Source organism: Oncorhynchus gorbuscha, unplaced genomic scaffold, assembly GCF_021184085.1.
Source record: "Oncorhynchus gorbuscha isolate QuinsamMale2020 ecotype Even-year unplaced genomic scaffold, OgorEven_v1.0 Un_scaffold_807, whole genome shotgun sequence".
NCBI lineage: Eukaryota > Metazoa > Chordata > Actinopteri > Salmoniformes > Salmonidae > Oncorhynchus > Oncorhynchus gorbuscha.
The window spans coordinates 273,599-298,744 of NW_025745817.1; the positions used below are offsets into that span (position 1 = coordinate 273,599).

The window sequence follows — 25,146 nt, forward strand, 5'->3', positions numbered from 1 at the left end:
CATTGTTTCAATAAACCACACAGGAGCATCAGTCAATCAGTGTGCAGTGTTCTTTTACCTTGTGATATTGGAATCCCCTGGCAACCCCGTAATCTGAGCCCCTTAGTGTGGTGGACGTGAAGCTAAACAACTTCATTCTGACCTCAACTGCTCTCGTACTGAAGGTCACTAAGTGTGCATTCAAAATGGCACCCAGGACCAGGACTCAGGTCTAAAGTAGTGCACTATGTAGGGAATAGGGTGCCACGCGTCTGTGATTGACAGGTGAAGACAGACACTGATCTGTTTAATCTGCTGCTGGTGGTGATGTCACACGGTGGCCCAGACCAGACGTCATGGTTTACTGTGGTGTAAACATCATCTACTCTATTCAGAGAGAGAGAGCAGATCCTGTAGATTTCTCTTGGTGTGTGTGTGTGTGTGTGTGTGTGTGTGTGTGTGTGTGTGTGTGTGTGTGTGTGTGTGTGTGTGTGTGTGTGTGTGTGTGTGTGTGTGTGTGTGTGTGTGTGTGTGTGTGTGTGTGTGTGTGTGTGGTGCGTCTGTTTGTGAGTGAGTGAGTGAGAGAGAGAGAGAGAGAGAGAAAACAGCGTGGGGCCCTGCCTGCTGATAGTTAGCATGTGAATTAACCAGGATCACATTGGTAATCTCTGAAGGTGCAAAGTTACTCAGACATCCCTGCTTGGCTGACCTCCGACCCCTGGGAAATAAAGTATTTGAACTCCTAGAACCTGGCTGGGCCCTGTCCAGAAACAGCCCCTAACCCCTCTACCCATGGCTGGGCCCTGTCCAGGAACAGCCCCTAACCCCTCTACCCATGGCTGGGCCCTGTCCAGGAACAGCCCCTAACCCCTCTACCTATGGCTGGGCCCTGGCTGGGCCCTGTCCAGAAACAGCCCCTAACCCCTCTACCCATGGCTGGGCCCTGTCCAGGAACAGCCCCTAACCCCTCTACCCATGGCTGGGCCCTGTCCAGGAACAGCCCCTAACCCCTCTACCCATGGCTGGGCCCTGTCCAGAAACAGCCCTTAACCCCTCTACCCATGGCTACTGTCTACTCTCTGTGGTCTAGGCCTCTGGGCTGTTTGTGATGTTTCTGGACAGGGTCCTGGAGAAGGCCTACTGTCTACTCTGTGTGGTCTGGGGCCCTGGAGAAGGCCTACTGTCTACTCTCTGTGGCCTAGGGCCCTGGAGAAGGCCTACTGTCTACTCTCTGTGGTCTAGGCCTCTGGGCTGTTTGTGATGTTTCTGGACAGGGTCCTGGAGAAGGCCTACTGTCTACTCTCTGTGGCCTAGGGCCCTGGAGAAGGCCTACTGTCTACTCTCTGTGGCCTAGGGCACTGGAGAAGGTCTACTGTCTACTCTCTGTAATCTAGGGCCCTGGAGAAGGCCTACTGTCTACTCTCTGTGGTCTAGGGCCCTGGAGAAGGCCTACTGTCTACTCTCTGTGGTCAGGCCTCTGGGCTGTTTGTGATGTTTCTAGACAGGGCACTGGAGAAGGTCTACTGTCTACTCTCTGCCGACATGGAGAATGCAATACTGATCATCTGAAACTGTCCCAATGAATGCATCGACATTGGGATTTTATAATTTGATGTTTAAAAGCAAAGTGTGTTTTGACTATAATGATGAACCGTGTGTGTTTTGACTATAATGATGAACCGTGTGTGTTTTGACTATAATGATGAACCTAGTGGGGGTTTTGACTATAATGATGAACCGTGTGTGTTTTGACTATAATGATGAACCGTGTGTGTTTTGACTATAATGATGAACCGTGTGTGTTTTGACTATAATGATGAACCGTGTGTGTTTTGACTATAATGATGAACAGTGTGCGTTTTGACTATAATGATGAACCTAGTGGGGGTTTTGACTATAATGATGAACCTAGTGGGGGTTTTGACTATAATGATGAACCATGTGTGTTTTGACTATAATGATGATCCGTGTGTGTTTTGACTATAATGATGATCCGTGTGTGTTTTGACTATAATGATGATCCGTGTGTGATTCGTGAAAAGAATGGAAATGCCTTGGTCATAACATGAGTAACACATTTTCTTTATGATGATTTGTGGAAAAATACCCATTGTATAAATGGATAGATTAACAGTGGGTCAAAATAAAAGGCTTTAAAGTTAAAGGTATTTGAGAGTTCTCATTATTTCATTGAAATGATCCAAAAATAATCTTGACAGAATGTTACATTCAATTTTAACTGTAGTTTCTTCCATTCGGCTACAGGTGGAGACATCTGCCCCACTGAACAGGCATGCAGTCTCCTCACTGTCCCCTAACAGTTTCTGCAATAGGTTTAGGCATGCAGTCTCCTCACTGTCCCCTAACAGTTTCTGCAATATGTTTAGGAATGCAGTCTCCTCACTGTCTCCTAACAGTTTCTGCAATATGTTTAGGAATGCAGTCTCCTCACTGTCCCCTAACAGTTTCTGCAATAGGTTTAGGCATGCAGTCTCCTCACTGTCTCCTAACAGTCTCTGCAATATGTTTAGGAATGCAGTCTCCTCACTGTCTCCTAACAGTCTCTGCAATATGTTTAGGCATGCAGTCTCCTCATAACAAAATGGACAGGCAAGACTCATAACAAAATGGACAGGCTCATAACAAAATGGACAGGGCTCATAACAAAATGGACAGGCTCATAACAAAATGGACAGGCAAGACTCATAACAAAATGGACAGGCTCATAACAAAATGGACAGGCTAGACTCATAACAAAATGGACAGACTCATAACAAAATGGACAGGCTAGACTCATAACAAAATGGACAGGCTCATAAAATGGACAGGCTCATAACAAAATGGACAGGCAAGACTCATAACAAAATGGACAAGCTCATAACAAAATGGACAGGCTAGACTCATAACAAAATGGACAGGCTCATAACAAAATGGACAGGCTATAACAAAATGGACAGGCTCATAACAAAATGGACAGGCTCATAACAAAAGGGACAGGCTCATAACAAAACAGGTAGCTGTGCTAGAAGAGTAGGACATAGGAATGTATTCCAGTGATCACATTCAGAGGACTAAAATTGTTTTAACTTTATTACCTAAAGATCTAGAATCAGATTATTTAATTCCAATCAGTAAAGTCGTCAATAGCCTGATGAAAAATGATTTTACGGTACCAGTGAAACGGTCGTCACTAGTAAACACACCACAAGGCACATCTACCCGACCAATCAGATGGAGTGGGATGACACGTATGCCAATGTAGTGGCATTATCCCGTGTTCACGTGCTAGTCGGAACTAGGAAAGTCTGAAACTTGCCATGTTCAACGCAGCACGTGTATTTTTATTTTTTATTTTGAACCTTTAACTAGGTAAGTCAGTTAAGAAAGAATTTATTATTTTCAATGACGGCCTTGGAACAGTGGGTTAACTGCCTTGTTCAGGGGCAGAACGACAGATATTGACCTTGTCTGCAACCTTTCGGTTACGAGTCCAACGCTCTAACCACTAGGCTACCTGCCGCTTCAACTACATCACTTAACAAGTCGCCATTTCAGAGTTGACTAGTTCCGACTAGCACGTGAACACGGCAATACTGATGGTACGTTTACATAGCAGGTTAAGATAACCTCATTCTCCTAACCTGCCACGTTGATTAAGAAAAGTATTGGTTACATACAAAGTGTCTTGCACAACTAACTTAATTGGGTTGTATCACTTTCCTCATTTATTTCGGAATCCACCACTTTAAACATAATTTGCATGATGATGCGCGAGTGGAGAATTTCATACAAGCACATTTTTCATCCCAATTCCCTCTCGTCGTTTACATATGATCTTTATCAAGAAAGTGACAGAGAGCGAGAACGAAGGAGTTGAGCAAAATCCAATTGAGAGAAAGGCCATACGTTTCCGTTACCTCATTGATTTGGTTATTTATTAGCTATAATATAACCAACGGTGGCCTGTTTTAAATGCAAAGTGGTAATCGGATGTCTTATTCCAGCCTGGTCTCAAAGACCAGACGTAACATAGTACGTGGAAGTCCAGGACACTCAAATTAGTATGATACAGTGCAATCAGAAAGTATCCTGAACCCTTGACTTTACAGCCTTATTCTTAAGTTGATAACTGTTGCTTCCCCCCCCCCCCAACCCCATAACGACAGAACAAAAACAGGTTTAGAAATGTTGGCTAAATGTATTAATAAAAAAAACTGAAATATCACATTTACATAAGTATTCAAACCCTTTACTCAGTACTTTGTTGAAGCACCTTTGGCAGCGATCAGTCTTCTTGGGTATGACGCTACACCTGTATTTGGGCAGTTTCTCCCATTCATCTCTGCAGATCCTCTCAAGCTCTGTCAGGTTGGATGGGGAGCGTCGCTGCACAGCTATTTTCAGGTCTCTCCAGAGATGTTCGGTCGAATTCAAGTCCAGATTCTGTCTGTGCCACTCAAGAACATTCAGACTCAAGGACATTCTCAGTCCCTGTCGCTGAAAAACATCCCCACAGCATGATGCCACCACCACCATGCTTCACCGTAGGGATGGTGCCATGTTTCCTTCAGACGTGACACTTGGCATTCAGGCTTAAGAGTTCAATCTTGGTTATCCAAGAAGAGAATTTGTTTCCAATCTTTTAGTCCTTTAGATGCCTTTTGGCAAACTCCAAGCGGACTGTGGTGTGCCTTTTACGGAGGAGTGGTTTCCATCAGGCCACTCTACCATAAAGGCCTGATTGGTGAAGTGCTGCAGAGATGGTTGTCATTCCGGAAGGTTCTCTCATTTCCACAGAGGAACTCTAGAGCTCTGTCAGAGTGACCATCAGGTTCTTGATCACCTCCCTGACCAAGTCCCTTCTCCCCTGATTGTTCAGTTTGGCCAGGCGGCCAGCTCTCGCAAGAGTCTTGATGGTTCCAAACTTCTTAATTTAAGAATGATGGAGGCCACTGTGTTCTTGGGGACCTTCAATGCTTCAGACATGTTTTGGTACCCTTCCCCAGAACTGTGCCTCGACACAATCCTGTCTCTGAGCTCTACGGACAATTCCTTCGACCTCATTGCTCGGTTTTTGCTCTGACATGCACTGTCAACTGTAGGACCTTATATAGACAGGTGTGTACCTTTCCAAATCATGTCCAATCAATTCAATTTAACACAGGTGAACTCCAATCAAGTTGAAGAACCATCTCAAGGCTGATAAATGGAAACAGACTGTACCTGAGATCAATTTCAAGGCTCATCACAAAGGATCTGAAAACCTATGCAAGTAAGGTATCTGTTTCAGATTTGTTTTTATAAATTAGCAAAAATGTATAAACCTGTTTTCACTTTATCATTAGCGGGTATGGTGTGTAGATTGATGAACATTTAATTTAATCCATTTTAGAATAAGGCTGTAACGTAACAGAATGTGGTAAAAGGGGTCTGAATACTTTCTGAATGCACCGTATGTTACGTTTGGTTTGGTTACTGAAGTCAGATGGCTGGGTAGGTGTATAACACACAGCCAAAGGTTAAGAGTTTGAATCTCATCACGGACAACTTTAGCATTTTAGCTACTTTGCAACTACTTAGCATGTTAGCTAACCCTTCCCCTAACCTAACCGCTAGCCTGGCTAACATTACCCACCTAGCTTGAATTCGTAACATAGCATATTTTCTGCAAATTCGTAAAATAGAATATTAATTGTACTTCGTAAGATATCATACGGAATGGGTGATGGACATCTACAGATTAATATATACCATACGAGACAGAGTAAAATGGAGCCTATCGGTTTTACGTACAGAATAATACCAAATGCTCCGAGACCAGGTTGCTTATTCAAGGAAAGGGAATACTTAGTTGTAAAACAATGCACTCAACCAGATCAACCAATCAGATTGCAAGCTAATCATGTTGGCCCTTACTCAAGAGTTAGGAGTAAACCTATTTTGGTTTACTCCAATATCTACATGCCATTATATATATTTTTTTAAATTGATACATCTTGATTTTCAATTTTTTTTTTTTTAATGCACAAGTAAAACCTACACAGATTTTTTATTTTTAAACAGTCATTAATGCATATTTAGAAATGGTCTGATTTAAGATTAAACATCAACACTTAAGGTCAACCCTTTTACTTTATTTGGGCACTTCAAAAACAAATTTTATTTGTCACATGCACCGAATATAACAGGTGTAGACTTGACCGTGAAATTCTTGCTTACAGCCCTTCACAACGATACAAAGTAAAAAACAAACATGGGGATTGTAACAAGAGGAATAGAATACACAATAATAACACTATATACAGAGATTACCAGTACCAGATCAATGTGCAGCTATATACAGGGATTACCAGTACCAGATCAATGTGCAGCTATATACAGGGATTACCAGATCAATGTGCAGCTATATACAGGAAGTACCAGATCAATGTGCAGCTATATACAGGAAGTACCAGATCAATGTGCAGCTATATACAGGGATTACCAGTACCAGATCAATGTGCAGCTATATACAGGAAGTACCAGATCAATGTGCAGCTATATACAGGGATTACCAGTACCAGATCAATGTGCAGCTATATACAGGAAGTACCAGATCAATGTGCAGCTATATACAGGGATTACCAGTACCAGATCAATGTGCAGCTATATACAGGGATTACCAGTACCAGATCAATGTGCAGCTATATACAGGGATTACCAGATCAATGTGCAGCTATATACAGGGATTACCAGTACCAGATCAATGTGCAGCTATATACAGGGATTACCAGTACCAGATCAATGTGCAGCTATATACAGGGATTACCAGATCAATGTGCAGCTATACACAGGGATTACCAGATCAATGTGCAGCTATACACAGGGATTACCAGATCAATGTGCAGCTATACACAGGGATTACCAGTACCAGATCAATGTGCAGCTATACACAGGGAGTACCAGTACCAGATCAATGTGCAGCTATATACAGGGAGGACCAGTACCAGATCAATGTGCAGCTATATACAGGGATTACCAGGTCAATGTGGAGCTATATACAGGGAGTACCAGTACCAGATCAATGTGCAGCTATATACAGGGAGTACCAGTACCAGATCAATGTGCAGCTATATACAGGGATTACCAGTACCAGATCAATGTGCAGTTTATATACAGGGATTACCAGTACCAGGTTAATGTGCAGCTATATACAGGGATTACCAGATCAATGTGCAACTATATATAGGGATTACCAGATCAATGTGCAGCTATACACAGGGATTACCAGATCAATGTGCAGCTATATACAGGGATTACCAGATCAATGTGCAGCTATACACAGGGATTACCAGATCAATGTGCAGCTATACACAGGGATTACCAGATCAATGTGCAGCTATACACAGGGATTACCAGTACCAGATCAATGTGCAGCTATACACAGGGAGTACCAGTACCAGATCAATGTGCAGCTATATACAGGGAGGACCAGTACCAGATCAATGTGCAGCTATATACAGGGATTACCAGATCAATGTGCAGCTATATACAGGGATTACCAGTACCAGATCAATGTGCAGCTATATACAGGGATTACCAGTACCAGATCAATGTGCAGCTATATACAGGAAGTACCAGATCAATGTGCAGCTATATACAGGGATTACCAGTACCAGATCAATGTGCAGCTATATACAGGGATTACCAGTACCAGATCAATGTGCAGCTATATACAGGGATTACCAGATCAATGTGCAGCTATATACAGGGATTACCAGTACCAGATCAATGTGCAGCTATATACAGGGATTACCAGTACCAGATCAATGTGCAGCTATATACAGGGATTACCAGATCAATGTGCAGCTATACACAGGGATTACCAGATCAATGTGCAGCTATACACAGGGATTACCAGATCAATGTGCAGCTATACACAGGGATTACCAGTACCAGATCAATGTGCAGCTATACACAGGGAGTACCAGTACCAGATCAATGTGCAGCTATATACAGGAGGACCAGTACCAGATCAATGTGCAGCTATATACAGGGATTACCAGGTCAATGTGGAGCTATATACAGGGAGTACCAGTACCAGATCAATGTGCAGCTATATACAGGGAGTACCAGTACCAGATCAATGTGCAGCTATATACAGGGATTACCAGTACCAGATCAATGTGCAGTTTATATACAGGGATTACCAGTACCAGGTTAATGTGCAGCTATATACAGGGATTACCAGATCAATGTGCAACTATATATAGGGATTACCAGATCAATGTGCAGCTATACACAGGGATTACCAGATCAATGTGCAGCTATATACAGGGATTACCAGATCAATGTGCAGCTATACACAGGGATTACCAGATCAATGTGCAGCTATACACAGGGATTACCAGATCAATGTGCAGCTATACACAGGGATTACCAGTACCAGATCAATGTGCAGCTATACACAGGGAGTACCAGTACCAGATCAATGTGCAGCTATATACAGGGAGGACCAGTACCAGATCAATGTGCAGCTATATACAGGGATTACCAGGTCAATGTGGAGCTATATACAGGGAGTACCAGTACCAGATCAATGTGCAGCTATATACAGGGAGTACCAGTACCAGATCAATGTGCAGCTATATACAGGGATTACCAGTACCAGATCAATGTGCAGTTTATATACAGGGATTACCAGTACCAGGTTAATGTGCAGCTATATACAGGGATTACCAGATCAATGTGCAACTATATATATTACCAGATCAATGTGCAGCTATACACAGGGATTACCAGATCAATGTGCAGCTATATACAGGATTACCAGATCAATGTGCAGCTATACACAGGGATTACCAGATCAATGTGCAGCTAACACAGGGATTACCAGATCAATGTGCAGCTATACAGGGATTACCAGTACCAGATCAATGTGCAGCTATACACAGGGAGTACCAGTACCAGATCAATGTGCAGCTATATACAGGGAGGACCAGTACCAGATCAATGTGCAGCTATATACAGGGATTACCAGGTCAATGTGGAGCTACAGGGAGTACCAGATCAAAGCAAGAGTACCAGTACCAGATCAATGTGCAGCTATATACAGGGAGTACCAGTACCAGATCAATGTGCAGCTATATACAGGGATTACCAGTACCAGATCAATGTGCAGTTTATATACAGGGATTACCAGTACCAGGTTAATGTGCAGCTATATACAGGGATTACCAGATCAATGTGCAACTATATACAGGAAGTACCAGATCAATGTGCGACTAAATACAGGAAGTACCAGATCAATGTGAGACTATATACAGGAAGTACCAGATCAAGGAGATAAATGTGCAGGGTAAAGTGACAAGGCATCAGGACAGACCATAATAAAATAAAGTACAGAGTAGCTGCAGATGAGTGGAACAGTGTGTTTATATGCCTCCTAAATGACTTACTATAGTTATGTATTTGTTTTACATTACAGATGAGAAAACATGTTTTTATGAAGTTGTTAATGTAACAGTATAACTTTAATCTAGCTAGCCATTTCACATCTGTTACATTAACAGAATATTAACATTAGTTGAAATAAAAAAGGTACACTACCCAAAATATACTCAATTGGTGGCAGAACCCACACAGTCATCAGCCTATAGGATAAATACCAACATATCCACTCAGCCCTACTAACCTAGGCTCAATACCAACAAGATATCCACTCAGCCCTACTAACCTAGGCTCAATACCAACAAGATATCCACTCAGCCCTACTAACCTAGGCTCAAAACCAACAAGGTATCCACGCAGCCCTACTAACCTAGGCTCAATGCCAACAAGGTATCCACGCAGCCCTACTAACCTAGGCTCAATACCAACAAGGTATCCACGCAGCCCTACTAACCTAGGCTCAATGCCAACAAGATATCCACTCAGCCCTACTAACCTAGGCTCAATGCCAACAAGATATCCACTCAGCCCTACTAACCTAGGCTCAATGCCAACAAGGTATCCACGCAGCCCTACTAACCTAGGCTCAATACCAACAAGGTATCCACGCAGCCCTACTAACCTAGGCTCAATACCAACAAGGTATCCACGCAGCCCTACTAACCTAGGCTCAATGCCAACAAGATATCCACTCAGCCCTACTAACCTAGGCTCAATACCAACAAGGTATCCACGCAGCCCTACTAACCTAGGCTCAATGCCAACAAGGTATCCACGCAGCCCTACTAACCTAGGCTCAATGCCAACAAGATATCCACTCAGCCCTACTAACCTAGGCTCAATGCCAACAAGGTATCCACGCTCACTATGTCCTCTGTATGCTGTTCTAACCCATCTATGAAAGGGTGTGATGCACTCTTGGTTGGAATGAGGTCCATGTCCATCTCAGCTTTTCTCTTCCTTGGAGAAAAGGTCAGTGGAAGGTCTTTATCCTGTGGAACATGGGCCTTCATATCCAGCAACACGCTTCTGAGCTGTGAAGACAGGTCAGTCACGTACTGTTCCTCTTCGAGATGATAAGTGAGTTCTGTGATCTCTTTAAGATATCCTGCACATTGCCTCCGTAACCGCAACAGCTTCCTAGAGGACCTCTTCTTTCCTCTTCCAGATGGACCTTCGTATGGACGGTCAATGTTGGAGTCTCCGGTGGCCCGCTTGGTCTTAAACATGACATTTCTTATGTCACTGTCAGTAGGGTAATAGCGCCTGCGAGTAGGTGGAGGGGGCTGCTCTCCGTGGAAAAGCTCTTCCACTACAAAGGTGTTCAGATGACACTTCATTTCAGTCATCTTTCTCACACCAGACAGAGTCAGCTGCTCAATCTTCTCTCTCAGCCTGGCATCTACAGCTTCCCTAACATGAGCTGCCTGTTGGAGAAAGAACACATGGGTTTATTATAAAGAGGTCAGAGGGTAACTTAACCAACAGTCTATTATATAGGTTCGATAGTTATATTTACCTCGCCAACAACTGCATGTGAGCTGTGCTCAGAGAGGGAGGGGAACCTGACGCAGTAGACAACCTCTGCCTTCACGGAGCTGGGCGTTTCACTTAGTGCTGCCTTCAGAGTTTGGGAGGCCTCCTTTTTAGAGCGCACTGTACTTTCCTCAATCTAGACATAAAAACAGTGGTATTTGTTACATATGTACTGGTACTATGTACGGTGTTAGGATGATTCACACAGACAGTCCAATTCTGATATTTTTTCCCCCCACTAATTGATCTTTTGACCAATCAGATCGACTCTTTTGCCCATAATTGGAAATGGGCTGGCTGTACTGGTACTATGTACAGTGTTCTGACCAATCAGATGAGCTCTTTTGGTGTTACGCTGATTCACAGGTTGTGTTTACATATCCAGCTCAATTCTGATACATTTTTTTTTTTAGACAGACCAACAGAAGGCCTAGACCTTGATATACGTTTTCATGTTTACCTTAAAATCAGGAAAGCGGATAACGTGGGCGATGTTTATTATAGCCTTGCAGTCCACCTTTTTGGTATTTTGTACCAGTTTCCGTCTCTTTACAAAGGCATGGTCTTCAAGCTACGGAAGATATGATACATTTGACTTTTGTAGCACTTTTCTAGACACCCAAAGCTCTTTACAGTGTACAGGGAAACTCACCACCCGAACCCCACCTACATACTATTGCAATAAGTGCCATGGCCTCTTTAGTGACCACAGCGTTAGGACAACCCTTTAAAGTCCCGTCTTATTGAGGAACATTCCACTGTTAGTACTTCAACATGATTCTAATGAAATGTTATATAAAGTGTGTGGTGTAAAGGACAGTGATCCGTCTATGAACTTACTTCCTTCTTGTCTCTTTCAGCAGCATATTTCTCTTTGGCTTTTGTCTGTCTGTCTTTGCCCTGGTGGCATTCATACGTCTTTGTGCCAACAACTTGAAACGGAACACCATTGAACGGGATACTTTTACTCTCCCAGCTGAGTTTTTTCCGTGCCAAAGGCTGTGCATCTGTTAAAAAAAGGTAAACAATATGATATATTACTATTAGAAGGATAGGGTTGTGGGGGAAACTAATAAAGTTGCTCTCTGGTCGAGCGCTTGAAATTGAATCTGTTATGCTAGCTAGCTAACTTAGCATCATTTTAGATGAGAGTAGCAAAAGTTAGCTACTAGTTATACATTTTAAATAAGACAAGACAACGTACCCTTTTGCCCAAAACTTTTGTCCTTTCCCAATATTACGAATTTCAGCGACGTTGTCAATTCTTGTTCCCGAATGTATTTGGTTATTTCGTCCTCAAACTTGAACTCGAGATATGCCATTTCGAAAATACGGCGTTAGCTAATATACGTTCTTCTTCTTTGAGATTGGGTTGGCGGATCGCATTCAACCTTCAGCAGCAAACACTGCCACCTACTGTTCTCCGATGAGGTGTACCGCTACCATTAGACTGGAGTATAACTCCCTTATACCTTGCTAAAAAATATATATAAAAAAAATACAACAAATGCCCAAAAATTTCACACTACACTCACAAAATAATAATAAGTCATAATAAATACCATGCTCCACTATTGGGGTGGCAGGGTAGCCTAGTGGTTAGAGCATTGAGCCAGTAACTGAAAGGTTGCTAGGTCAAATCCCTGGGCTGACAAGGTCCAAATCTGTCATTCTGTCACTGAACAAGGCAGTTAACCCACTGTTCCTTGGCCGTCATTGAAAATAAGAATTTGTTCTTAACTGACTTGCCGAGTTAAAATAAAACAATATATATTTAGTCCTACTTCAGACCAACAGCCTGAAAGGATGGGAGACCACCACTTAACACACCCTGTAATTATTCTGATGTCAAGTCTCACACACCCAAAGACCTCTCTGCAGCTGCCACCACAACTTCTATTTTCTGTGACTTTATGTTCCATCTCTGCAGAACAGTTGATAACGATTACTATAAAACGCCGAAACTCCAAGTCGGAAGTTTACATACATTAAAACTCATTTTTCAACCACTGCACACATTTCTTGTTAACAAACTATAGTTTTGGCAAATCGGTTAGGACATCTATTTTGTGCATGACACAATACATTTTTCAACAATTACAGACACTGTATCAAAATTCCAGTGGATCAGAAGTTTACATCCACTAAGTTGACTGTGCCTTTAAACAGCTTGGAAAATTCCAGAAAATTATGTTATGGCTTTAGAAGCTTCTGATAGGCTAATTGACATCATTTGAGTCCATTGGAGGTGTATTTGTGGATGTATTTCAAGGCCTACCTTCAAAGTCAGTGCCTCTTTGCTTGACATCATGGGAAAATCAAAAGAAATCAGCCAAGACCTCAGAAAAAGAATTGCAGACCTCCACACGTCTGGTTCATCCTTGGGAGCAATTTCCAAATGCCTGAAGGTACCACGTTCATCTGTACAAACAATAGTACGCAAGTATAAACACCATGGAACCACGCAGCCATCATACCACTCAGGAAGGAGACTTGTTCTGTCTCCTAGAGATGAATGTACTTTGATGCAAAAAGTGCAAATCAATCCCAGAACAGCAGCAAAGGACCTTGTGAAGATGCTGGAGGAAACAGGTACAAAAGTATCTATATCCACAATAAAATTAGTCCTTTTTCGATATAACCCGAAAGGCCGCTCAGCAAGGAAGAAGCCACTGCTCAAAAACCACCATAAAAAAGCCAGACTACGGTTTGCAACTACACATGGGGACAAAGATCATACTTTTTGGAGAAATTTCCTCTGGTCTGATGAAACAAAAATAGAATTGTTAGGCCATAATGACCATCGTTATGTTTGGAGGAAAAGGGGGAGGCTTGCAAGCCGAAAAACACCATCCCAACCGTGAAGCACGGGGGTGGCAGCATCATGTTGTGGGGGTGCTTTGCTGCAGGAGGGACTGGTGCACTTCACAAAATAGATGGAATCATGAGGCTGGAAAATGATGTGGATATATTGAAGCAACATCTCAAGACATCAGTCAGGAAGTTGAAGCTTGGTCGCAAATGGGTCTTACAAATGGACAATGACCCCAAGCATACTTCCAAAGTTGTGACAAAATGGCTTAAGGATAACAAAGTCATGGTATTGGAGTGACCATCAAAAAGCCCCAACCTCAATCCTACAGAAAAATTGTGGGCAGAACTGAAAAAGTGTGTGCGAGCAAGGAGGCCTACAAACCTGACTCAGTTACACCAGCTCTGTCAGAAGGAATGAGCCAAAATTCACCCAACTTATTGTGGGAAGCTTGTGGAAGGCTTCCCGAAACGTTTGACCCAAGTTAAACAATTTAAAGACAATGCTACCAAATACTAATTGAGTGTATGTAAACTTCTGACCCACTGGGAATGGGATGAAAGAAATAAAAGCTGAAATAAATCATTCTCTCTCTACGATTATTCTGACATTTCACATTCTTAAAATAAAGTGGTAATCCTAACTGACCTAAAACAGGGAATTTTTACTAGGACTAAATGTCAGGAATTGTGAAAAACTGAGTTAATGTATTTGGCTAAGGTGTATGTACTTCTGACTTCAACTGTATATCACTTGTTGGTTTATCCCTCTGTACTGATCTACTATTCACACCACTCCTCTCAGGATCCCTCCCTCTGTACTGGTACAGATCTACTATTCACACCACTCCTCTCAGGATCCCTCCCTCTGTACTGGTACAGATCTACTATTCACACCACTCCTCTCAGGATCCCTCCCTCTGTACTGGTTCAGATGTACTATTCACACCACTCCTCTCAGGATCCCTCCCTCTGTACTGATCTATTCACACCACTCCTCTCAGGATCCCTCCCTCTGTACTGGTTCAGATCTACTATTCACACCACTCCTCTCAGGATCCCTCCCTCTGTACTGGTACAGATCTACTATTCACACCACTCCTCTCAGGATCCCTCCCTCTGTACTGGTACTGATCTATTCACACCACTCCTCTCAGGATCCCTCCCTCTGTACTGGTACTGATCTACTATTCACACCACTCCTCTCAGGATCCATCCCCCTTGACCCATCTTCCTCTACTTTTTTCACTGCCTCAGTGTATGACAACTTCTTCACTACTCTAACCCTGCAAACCTCAACCAGCCTCTCTCGCACTACTCTAACCCTGCAAACCTCAACCAGCCTCTCTCGCACGGGACATTTCCGATCCCCAGCCCAATGGGCACTGCTACAATGACTATATACCACTACTTTACCCAATGCTACACATTTCTTTGTCTCATGCCCTTCTGCACACATAGGTATCTCGCTCCTACACACTGCTGCCACATGCCCACAAGCTTGACACCTGAAGCAACGTAATGTAACCGGCACAAAAGTTCGTACAGGAAAACATATATCCTAACAGCACTTTGTCGGGCAGACTCAACATCAAAACTCAAAAGAACAGACAATGACTCTTCTGTTTCTCCACTCACGCATCAAACGACGAGCGTCACGAACACCGGGAATCTTCCCCTTCAGTTGGTCAGCTTTTACCGCGACCCCAGTAATCACTCCTTTCAATGGCGCCCTTTTCTGGAGAGCAAAACAATTCACACCTCTTGTCCCCATTCGTTTAAACGTGGAGCGACTGCTCCCTCGGACCAGCAGAAACACATACAATTACCACAAGACCACTTCTGGTTACCCTCACCGATTCCACAGCACCCAATTCCATTTTCTCCCACCCTGAAACCACAAATGGATCAGCCAAAAGGCAGGCGTCCACTTTTTCCAAAAACTTCACTCCTGCTGTCACAGACTCATCTTTATCCTGACTCTCGGTGCACGCCTCGGGCTCCGATAACTTCACCACCTCCTTTTTCCCCCAACATTTTTACCAGACTCAAGTTCACCCTCTTCCTCCATCTCTCTCTGAGACCTCCTCCGCCACTCGTTTCCCCTCCACTCCTCCTCCATTTCCAAGTCAAGATAATACTGCACTTCTCCTGACATACATCTTGTTCTTGCCTTGTCAAGGGACACCATTTAACCAGGCTGTCACAATCTCTGTACAATCAGCACTTGGCGCCACCTACTGTTCTGGAGTGTGAGGCCAAATGTTGTTATTGTTGTTGTTCTTCTAACAATTGTTCTAGGGGCATGCTGCCACCTACTGTATTGGCTGTGTATCATCCTACTATTATGTAGTTTGAATCAATTACAGTTTGAATCAATTACACATCTACACTGTTTTTCGGATCTATTTTATGTTATTTTAATGGACAAAAAAAAGTGTTTCTCTTTCAAAAACAAGGACATTTCTCTCTCATATATATATATATATAAATAATACGCCACACAACTGCCTCAGCAATACTGTAATGCACACACAGCGTTAAATCGGAAATGAATGTACTTCTGGTGTTCCAAATCGGGGGAGGGGAAAACTGTTGGTGTGATCGAGGCGTCGTCCTGGTCCGCAAGCGTTCCCGGAAGTATCGCGATGTTGCGTCTCTCGGTTTAGAAACTGTGCTAGTACACTGCTTAATATCTATGGTGGAAAACGCCACATTTTCGAAATGGCATACCTCGAGTTCAAGTTTGAGGACGAAATAACTAAATACATTCGGGAACAAGAATTGGAAACGTCACTGAAATTCATAACATTGAGAAAGGACAAAAGTTTTGGGCAAAAGGGTAAGTTATCTTTAAAAAACATAACATAGCCTAAATAGCTAACATTAGGTAGCTAGTAGCTTACTTTTGCTACTCATCTAAAATGACCTAAAGCTGATGATACACTAGCCCAATAAATTAGACATTTTCATTAATTACTGTTGAAATAACTAAGTTACTTACGTGACGGCTAATGATACACTGGCCATTTCTGGGGGGGCAATATTGCTATTAAATGTTGTTGGCAACGGAGTGGGGTTTGCCCGTCTCAGTCTTTCCATGTTCGGTGAAGCACGGACGATGAACCAGGGATTCTTCCCAGCCGAACAGTTTGGAGAATTCGTGCATATATTATGACATTTTGGCTTTTTGTTTCCAAAACGACGTTAGTTCATCTGTGTTGTTTACAGTATGAGCATAGTGGGCAAAGCCAAGCACAAACTCAATTCGACCCTTGCACTCCTAAACGCAATTTCTTTAAAACTTCGGCAAAGCTTCAAGTCTATAAAACTTAGCGCACTGTGCTCGTAACATATTGTACGTTTGGGACATTAAACATGTATTGAGATCGGATGTTAAATTAGCAGAATGTCGGCCCAGTTTCCGCTACTTCCATCCGCTCCTCGCGACTGGATTTCCTCTCACTACCATTCTAAAGGGCTTCTGCTTTATAGCCCCGAAGACGTGTCTGGTTTACCCTTTTGGTCTGTTCGGGCACACAACATGTGTTCTAGAGGCAAGCCGAAGTCTAAGCCACTTCGTCGGTGATTGTACAATAAAGGCTGCATTCAAAACACACTCCCCCCTCAGCCCTCAAATTAAGTGGACACTTATATCATGACGTCTGACGAGTTTACACTTGCAGGGCGAGGGAGGAAGGAATTCATTTTAAATGGACCATCCTTGCCCGGAAATTCGTCACTCGTACATCCCGCTGCAATTGTGTTTTCAGCCACTGGTAGCTTGTGGGCGCTTTATATGTGCTACAGTCAATTATGATCATGTCAAATCAAACTATTTGTTTCATGCGCCGAATACAACAAGTGTAGACCTTACCGTGAAATGCTGAATACAACAAGTGTAGACCTTACCGTGAAATGCTTACTAAACAAGCCCTTAACCAACAGTGCAGTTCAAGAAGAGTTAAGAAAATATTTACCAAGTAGACTGAAATAAAAATTAACACAATAACATAACAATAGTGAGGCTATATACAGGGGGTACCAGTACAGAGTCAGTGTGTGGGGGTAGAGGTTAGAGGTAATTTGTACATGTAGGTAGGGGTGAAGTGACTATGCATAGATAATAAACAGTGAGTAGCAGCAGTGTACAAAACAAATGGAGGGGGTAAATGTAATAGTCCAGTGGCCATTTGATGAATTGTTCAGCAGTCTTTTATGGCTTGTGTTTTCCTCTGACACCGCCTGGTATAGAGGCCCTGGATGGCAAGAAGCTTGGCCCCGGTGATGTACTGGGCCATACGCACTACCCTCTGTAGCGCCTTATGGTCAGATGCCGAGCTGTTTCCATACCAAGCGGTGATGCAACCGGTCAGGATGCTCTCGATGGTGCAGCTGTATAACTTTTTGAGGATCTGGGGACCCATGAAAAATAGTTTCAGTCTCCTGAGGGGGAAAAGGTTTTGTCGTTCCCTCTTCACGACTGTCTTGGTGTGTTTGGCCTAGAGGTCGACCGACTATGATTTTTCAAAGCCGATACTGATACCGATTTATTGGAGGACCAAAAAAAAAGCCGATACCGATTAATCGGACGATTTAAATCTGTACTACCCTGCCCACTTCACTGTTGCTCCAAGCAGAGGAAACTTCAGTTCTGAAATACATCAAGAAGTGTGAAGACTTCTGCCTGAAGCCCATACATGCCACAGCGTACATGTTGGACCCCAAGTATGCGGGCAAGAGCATCCTGTCTGGTGCAGCGATCAACAAGGCCTATGGTGTCATCACTACCGTGTCTCGTCACCTTGGCCTGGATGAGGGCAAGGTTCTTGGCAGTCTGGTGAAGTCCACTTCCAAGCAAGGGCTTTGGGATGGAGATGCAATATGGCAGTCGTGCCAACATGTCTCATCAGCCACCTGGTGGAAGGGACTTCATGGATCTGAGGCTCTTTCTCCTGTTGCCTCCATCATCCTACAAATCCCACCAACATCAGCCGCCTCAGAGCGCAACTGGTCCTTGTTTGGGAACACACACACCAAAGCACGCAACAGGCTGACCAATACAAGGGTTGAGAAATTTGTGGCCGTCCGGACAAATTTGAGACTTTTTGAGCCTGACAACGAGCCATCCTCAACACGGTTGGAAAGTGATAGTGAAGATGAGGCCTCAGTCTGATGTTCAAGAGGTGGACATTGAGGAGGTCCAGGGAGAAGACATGGAAGCCTGAGAGGAAGACAACCAAAGCTTTAGTTTCTAGAATATCTTTTTACAGATGTATGTTGAAAACGTTTCTGGGAGATGCGATGGATCATTGGGGATCATTCAATATTCCCTTTCTATTGTTGTTCAGTGAAATCATCCCATGTGAAGAGTCAACTCATTTAATTAAAGTTCAATTCGTAACTAAATTGTTTTTTTTATTTCTATTGGAAGGATTTAATCATTTGTAATTATATCTAGTTATGAGGTAAAAGATTTATGTTTCTGTCTCCATATGATATGGTAAATACATCCAATGCAAAACACATCGACATTTAAATGGTATTAATATTAATTTGCATATAATCCCCACGGAAAGTTTCCAATCCTAAATATACCCCTGAATACTTTCCTGAATATTCTCCTGAATACTCTCCTGAATATTCCCCTAAATACTCTCCTGAATACTCCCCTAAATACTTCCATGCACAAAGAGGTCCATACAGAAATGGTTTGTCGAGATCTGTGTGGAAGAACTTCACTGGCCTGCACGGAGCCCTGACCTCAACCCCATCGAAAATCTTTGGGATGTATTGGAAGGCCGACTGCGAGCCAGGCCTAATCGCCCAACATCAGTGCCCGAACTCACTAATGCTCTTGTGTCTGAATGGAAGAAAGTCCCCTCAGTAATGTTCCAACATCTAGTGGAAAGCCTTCCCAGAAGAGTGGAGGCTGTTATAGCAGGAAAGGGGGGACCAAGTCCATATTAATACCCATGATTTTTGGAATGAGATGTTCGACGAGCAGGTGTCCAATTTTTTTTTGGATTGTGTAGTGTATAAGGTCCTTTGACCTTAGAGTAATGGTAGACTCACCTACACTCCTTAAGAGTACATTGGTTGCAGCAACCAATGCTGCCATGGCAACGATGCTCAACTTTATTGCCTCAATTGCTATTGCATCATCAGCATAAAGGGATCCATTTTCAAGAACAGATGAGTTATTTGACAGAGAGCAACTTTGTTAGTTTCCCCCATAAGCCTATAATTCTAATAGTAATATATCATATTGTTGACCTTTTTAACAGATGCACAGCCTTTGGCACGGAAAAAACTCAGCTGGGAGAGTAAAAGTATCCCGTTCAATGGTGTTCCGTTTCAAGTTGTTGGCACAAAGACGTATGAATGCCACCAGGGCAAAGACAGACAGACAAAAGCCAAAGAGAAATATGCTGCTGAAAGAGACAAGAAGGAAGTAAGTTCATAGACGGATCACTGTCCTTTACACCACACAATTTATATAACATTTAATTAGAATCATGTTGAAGTACTAACAGTGGAATGTTCCTCAATAAGACGGGACTTTAAAGGGTTGTCCTAACGCTGTGGTCACTAAAGAGGCCATGGCACTTATTGCAAGAGTATGTAGGTGGGGTTCGGGTGGTGAGTTTCCCTGTACACTGTAAAGAGCTTTGGGTGTCTAGAAAAGTGCTTTATACAGTACCAGTCAAACGTTTGGACGCACCTACTCATTCAAGGGTTTTTCCTTTATTTTGACTATTTTATACATTGTAGAATAATAGTGAAGACATCAAAACTATGAAATAACACATGGAATCATATAGTAACCAAAAAAGTGTTAAAACAAATCTAAATATATTTTAAATTTGAGATACTTAAAAGCTGCCACCCTTTGCCTTGTTGACAGCTTTGTACACTCTTGGCATTCTCTCAACCAGCTTCATGAGGTAGTCACCAGGAACCCGGAAATTTCAATTAAAAAGTTAATTTGTGGAATTTATTTCCTTCTTTATGCGTTTGAGCCAATCAGTTGTGTTGTGACAAGGTAGGGGTGGTACACAGAAGATAGCGTTATTTGGTAAAAGACCAAGTCCGTATTATGGCAAGAACAGCTCAAATAAGCAAAGAGAAACGACATCTTTACTTTAAGACATGAAGGTCAGTCATTGCAGAAAATTTCAAGAACTTTGAGTTTCTTCCAGTGCAGTTGCAAAAACCATCAAGCGCTGTGATGAAACTGTCTCTTGAGGACCACCACAGGAAAGGAAGACCCAGCGTTACCTTTGCTGCAGAGGGTAAGTTCATTAGTTTCCAGCCTCAGAAATTGCAGCCCAAATTATTGCATAACAGACTTCAAGTAACAGACACATCTCAACATCAACTGCTCAGAGGAGACTGCGTGGATCAGGCCTTCATGGTCGAATTGCTGCAAAGAAACCACAACTAAAGGACATCAACAAGAAGAAGAGACTTACTTGGGCCAATAAACACGAGCCATGTATGTTAGACTGGTGGAAATCTGTCCTTTGGTCTGAGTCCAAATTGGAGATTTTTGGTTCCAACCGCCGTGTCTTTGTGAGACGCAGAGTAGATGAACGGATGATCTCTGCATGTGTGGTTCCCGCCGTGAAGCATGGAGGAGGAGGTGTGGCGGTGTTTTGCTGGTGACACTGTCAGTGATTTTATTTAGAATTCAAGGCACACTTAACCAGCATGGCTACCACAGCATTCTGCAGCGATACGCCATCCCATCTGGTTTGCGCTTAGTGAGACTCATTTGTTTTTCAACAGGACAATGACCCAACACACCTCTAGGTTGTGTAAGGGCTATTTGACCAATAAGGAGAGTGCTGCAACAGATGACCTGGCCTCCACAATCACCCGACCTCAACCCAATTGAGATAGTTTGCGACAAGTTGGACCGCAGAGTGAAGGAAAAGCAGCCAACAAGTGCTCAGCATATGTGGGAACTCAAGACTGTTGGAAAAGCATTCCAGGTGAAGCTGGTTGAGAGAATGCCAAGCGTGTACAAAAAAATGTCAAGGCAAAGGGTGGCTACTCTGAAGAATCCGAAATATATTTGGAATTGTTTAACACTTTTTTTTGGTTACTACGTGATTCCATACATGTTATATCATTATGTTTGATGTCTTCACTATTATTCTACAATGTAGAAAATAGTACTAATTGAATGAGTAGCTGTGTCCAAACTTTTAACTTTTAACTGTCAGTCAATTTTTTTTACTATTATTAAATGTTTTGCTATAAAAGTCAAATTTATTATCATATCTTCCATAGCTTGAAGACCATACCTTTCTACAGAAACGGAAACTGGTACAAAATACCAAAAAGGTGGACTGCAAGGCTATAATAAACATCGCCCACGTTATTCGCTTTCCTGATTTTAAGGTAAATATGAAAAAGTTTTAACGTCTACATGAAAAAGTTTTAACGTCTACGCCTACAGTTGGTCAAAGTCTAAGGCCGTGTTTACACAGGCAGCCCATTTCCAATTATGGGCAAAAGAGCTGATCTGATTGGTCAAAAGATCAATTAGTGGGGGGAAAAAAGATCAGAATTGGACTGTCTGTGTGAATCAGCCTAACACCGTACATAGTACCAGTACATATGTAACAAATACCACTGTTTTTATGTCTAGATTGAGGAAAGTACAGTGTGCTCTAAAAAGGAGGCCTCCCAAACTCTGAAGGCAGCACTAAGTGAAACGCCCAGCTCCGTGAAGGCAGAGGTTGTCTACTGCGTCAGGTTCCCCTCCCTCTCTGAGCACAGCTCACATGCAGTTGTTGGCGAGGTAAATATAACTATCGAACCTATATAATAGACTGTTGGTTAAGTTACCCCCTGACCTCTTTACGATAAACCCATGTGTTCTTCCTCCAACAGGCAGCTCATGTTAGGGAAGCTGTAGATGCCAGGCTGAGAGAGAAGATTGAGCAGCTGACTCTGTCTGGTGTGAGAAAGATGACTGAAATGAAGTGTCATCTGAACACCTTTGTAGTGGAAGAGCTTTTCCACGGAGAGCAGCCCCCTCCACCTACTCGCAGGCGCTATTACCCTACTGACAGTGACATAAGAAATGTCATGTTTAAGACCAAGCGGGCCACCGGAGACTCCAACATTGACCGTCCATACGAAGGTCCATCTGGAAGAGGAAAGAAGAGGTCCTCTAGGAAGCTGTTGCGGTTACGGAGGCAATGTGCAGGATATCTTAAAGAGATCACAGAACTCACTTATCATCTCGAAGAGGAACAGTACGTGACTGACCTGTCTTCACAGCTCAGAAGCGTGTTGCTGGATATGAAGGCCCATGTTCCACAGGATAAAGACCTTCCACTGACCTTTTCTCCAAGGAAGAGAAAAGCTGAGATGGACATGGACCTCATTCCAACCAAGAGTGCATCACACCCTTTCATAGATGGGTTAGAACAGCATACAGAGGACATAGTGAGTGTGGATACCTTGTTGGCATTGAGCCTAGGGCTGAGGACCGAGTGTGTGGGTCCTTCCTCAAATTGAGTATATTTTGGGTAGTGTAACTTTTATTTCAACTAATATTAGCATTCTGTCAACACAACTTGATAAGGGGGGGTTCTTAATTTGTGTTTGTTTGATTTTTGACAACATACAGTGGGTTCGGAAAGTTCAGACACCTGCCTTTTATCCACATTTTGTTACGTTACAACCTAATTCTAAAATTGATTCATTTATTTCCTCATTAATCTACACACAATACCCCATGATGACATCACAATGCCCCATGATGACATCACAATACCCCATGATGACATCACAATACCCCATGATGACATCACAATACCCCATGATGACTAAGCAAAAACAGGTCTAGAAATGTTAGCAATTATTTTAATTTTGTTAATAAAAATGAAATATTACATTTACACAAGTATTCAGACCCTTTACTCAGTACTTTGTTGAAGCACCTTTGGCAGCGATTACAGCCTCTAGTCTTCTTGGGTATGACGTTACAAGCTTGGATCCTCAAGCTCTGTCAGGTTGGATGGGGAGCATCACTGCACAGCTATTTTCAGGTCTCTCCAGAGATGTTCGATCGGATTCAAGTCCGGGCTCTGGCTGGACCACTTAAGGACATTCAGAGACTTGTCCCGAAGCCACTTCTATGTTGTCTTGGCTGTGTGCTTCGGGTCGTTCTCCTGTTGGAAGGTGAACCTTCGCTCCAGTCTGAGGTCCTGAGCGCTCTAGAGCAGGTTTTCATCAAGGATCAAATCAAATGTATTTATATAGCCCTTCGTACATCAGCTGATATCTCAAAGTGCTGTACAGAAACCCAGCCTAAAACCCCAAACAGCAAGCAATGCAGGTGTTGAAGCACGTTGGCTAGGAAAAACTCCCTAGAAAGGATCTCTCTGTACTTCGCTCAGTTCATCTTTCCCTTGATCCTGACTAGTCTCCTAGTCCCTGCCGCTGAAAAACATCCCCATAGCATGATGCTGCCACCACTGCTTCACTGTAGGGATGGTGCCACCACCATGCTTCACTGTAGGAATGGTGCCACCACCATGCTTCACTGTAGGAATTGGTGCCACCACCATGCTTCACTGAAGGGATGGTGCCACCACCATGCTTCACTGTAGGGATGGTGCCACCACCATGCTTCACTGTAGGGATGGTGCCACCACCATGCTTCACTGTAGGGATGGTGCCACCACCATGCTTCACTGTAGAGATGGTGCCACCACCATGCTTCACTGTAGGGATGGTGCCAGGTTTCTTCCAGGTGTGGTGCTTGGCATTCAGGCCAAAGAGTTCAATCTTGGTTTCATCAGACCAGAGCATCTTGTTTCTCATGGTCTGAGAGTCCTTTAGGTGCACTTTGGCAAACTCCAAGCGGGCTGTCATGAGTGTGTTATTGAGGAATGGCTTCCATCTGGCCACTACCATAAAGGCCTGATTGGTGGAGTGCTGCAGAGATGGTTGTCCTTCTGCAAGGTTCTCCCATCTCCACAGAGAAACTCTCGAGCTCTGTCAGAGTGACAATCAGGTTATTGATCACCTTCCTGACCAAGGCCCTTCTCTCCCGATTGCTGAGTTTGGCTGGGCGGCCAGCTCTAGGAAGAGTCTTGGTGGTTCCAAACTTCTCCCATTTTTAAGAATAATGGAAGCCACTGTGTTCTTGGGGACTTTCAATGCTGCAGACATTTTTTGGTACCCTTCCCTCGACAAAATCATGTCTCGGAGCTCTACAGACAATTCCTTCGACCTCATGGCTTGGTTTTTGCTCGGACATGCACTGTCACCTGTAAGACCTTATATAGACAGGTGTGGGCCTTTCCAAATCATGTCCAATCAATTGAATTTACCACAGCTGGACTCCAATAATGTTGTAGAACC

At 43.2% G+C, this 25,146-nt stretch overlaps 2 protein-coding genes across 2 annotated transcripts; one reads left to right on the forward strand and one right to left on the reverse strand.

The window, feature by feature from the left end:
• Window positions 1–9,172: 9,172 nt before the first annotated feature.
• Window positions 9,173–12,310, reverse strand: LOC124020304. The gene is made up of 5 exons (XM_046335655.1): window positions 12,149–12,310; window positions 11,785–11,951; window positions 11,405–11,515; window positions 10,928–11,080; window positions 9,173–10,835 (listed from the first exon to the last, which is right to left on the reverse strand). Exons 1-5 carry the CDS (start codon window positions 12,264–12,266, stop codon window positions 10,236–10,238), a joined length of 1,149 nt encoding a protein of 382 aa, XP_046191611.1. The 5' UTR covers window positions 12,267–12,310; the 3' UTR covers window positions 9,173–10,235.
• Window positions 12,311–15,063: 2,753 nt separating this feature from the next.
• LOC124020303 lies at window positions 15,064–23,675 on the forward strand. Its single transcript, XM_046335654.1, has 5 exons — window positions 15,064–16,597; window positions 20,043–20,209; window positions 22,054–22,164; window positions 22,415–22,567; window positions 22,660–23,675. Exons 1-5 carry the CDS (start codon window positions 16,480–16,482, stop codon window positions 23,290–23,292), a joined length of 1,182 nt encoding a protein of 393 aa, XP_046191610.1. The 5' UTR covers window positions 15,064–16,479; the 3' UTR covers window positions 23,293–23,675.
• The last annotated feature ends 1,471 nt before the right edge of the window (window positions 23,676–25,146 follow it).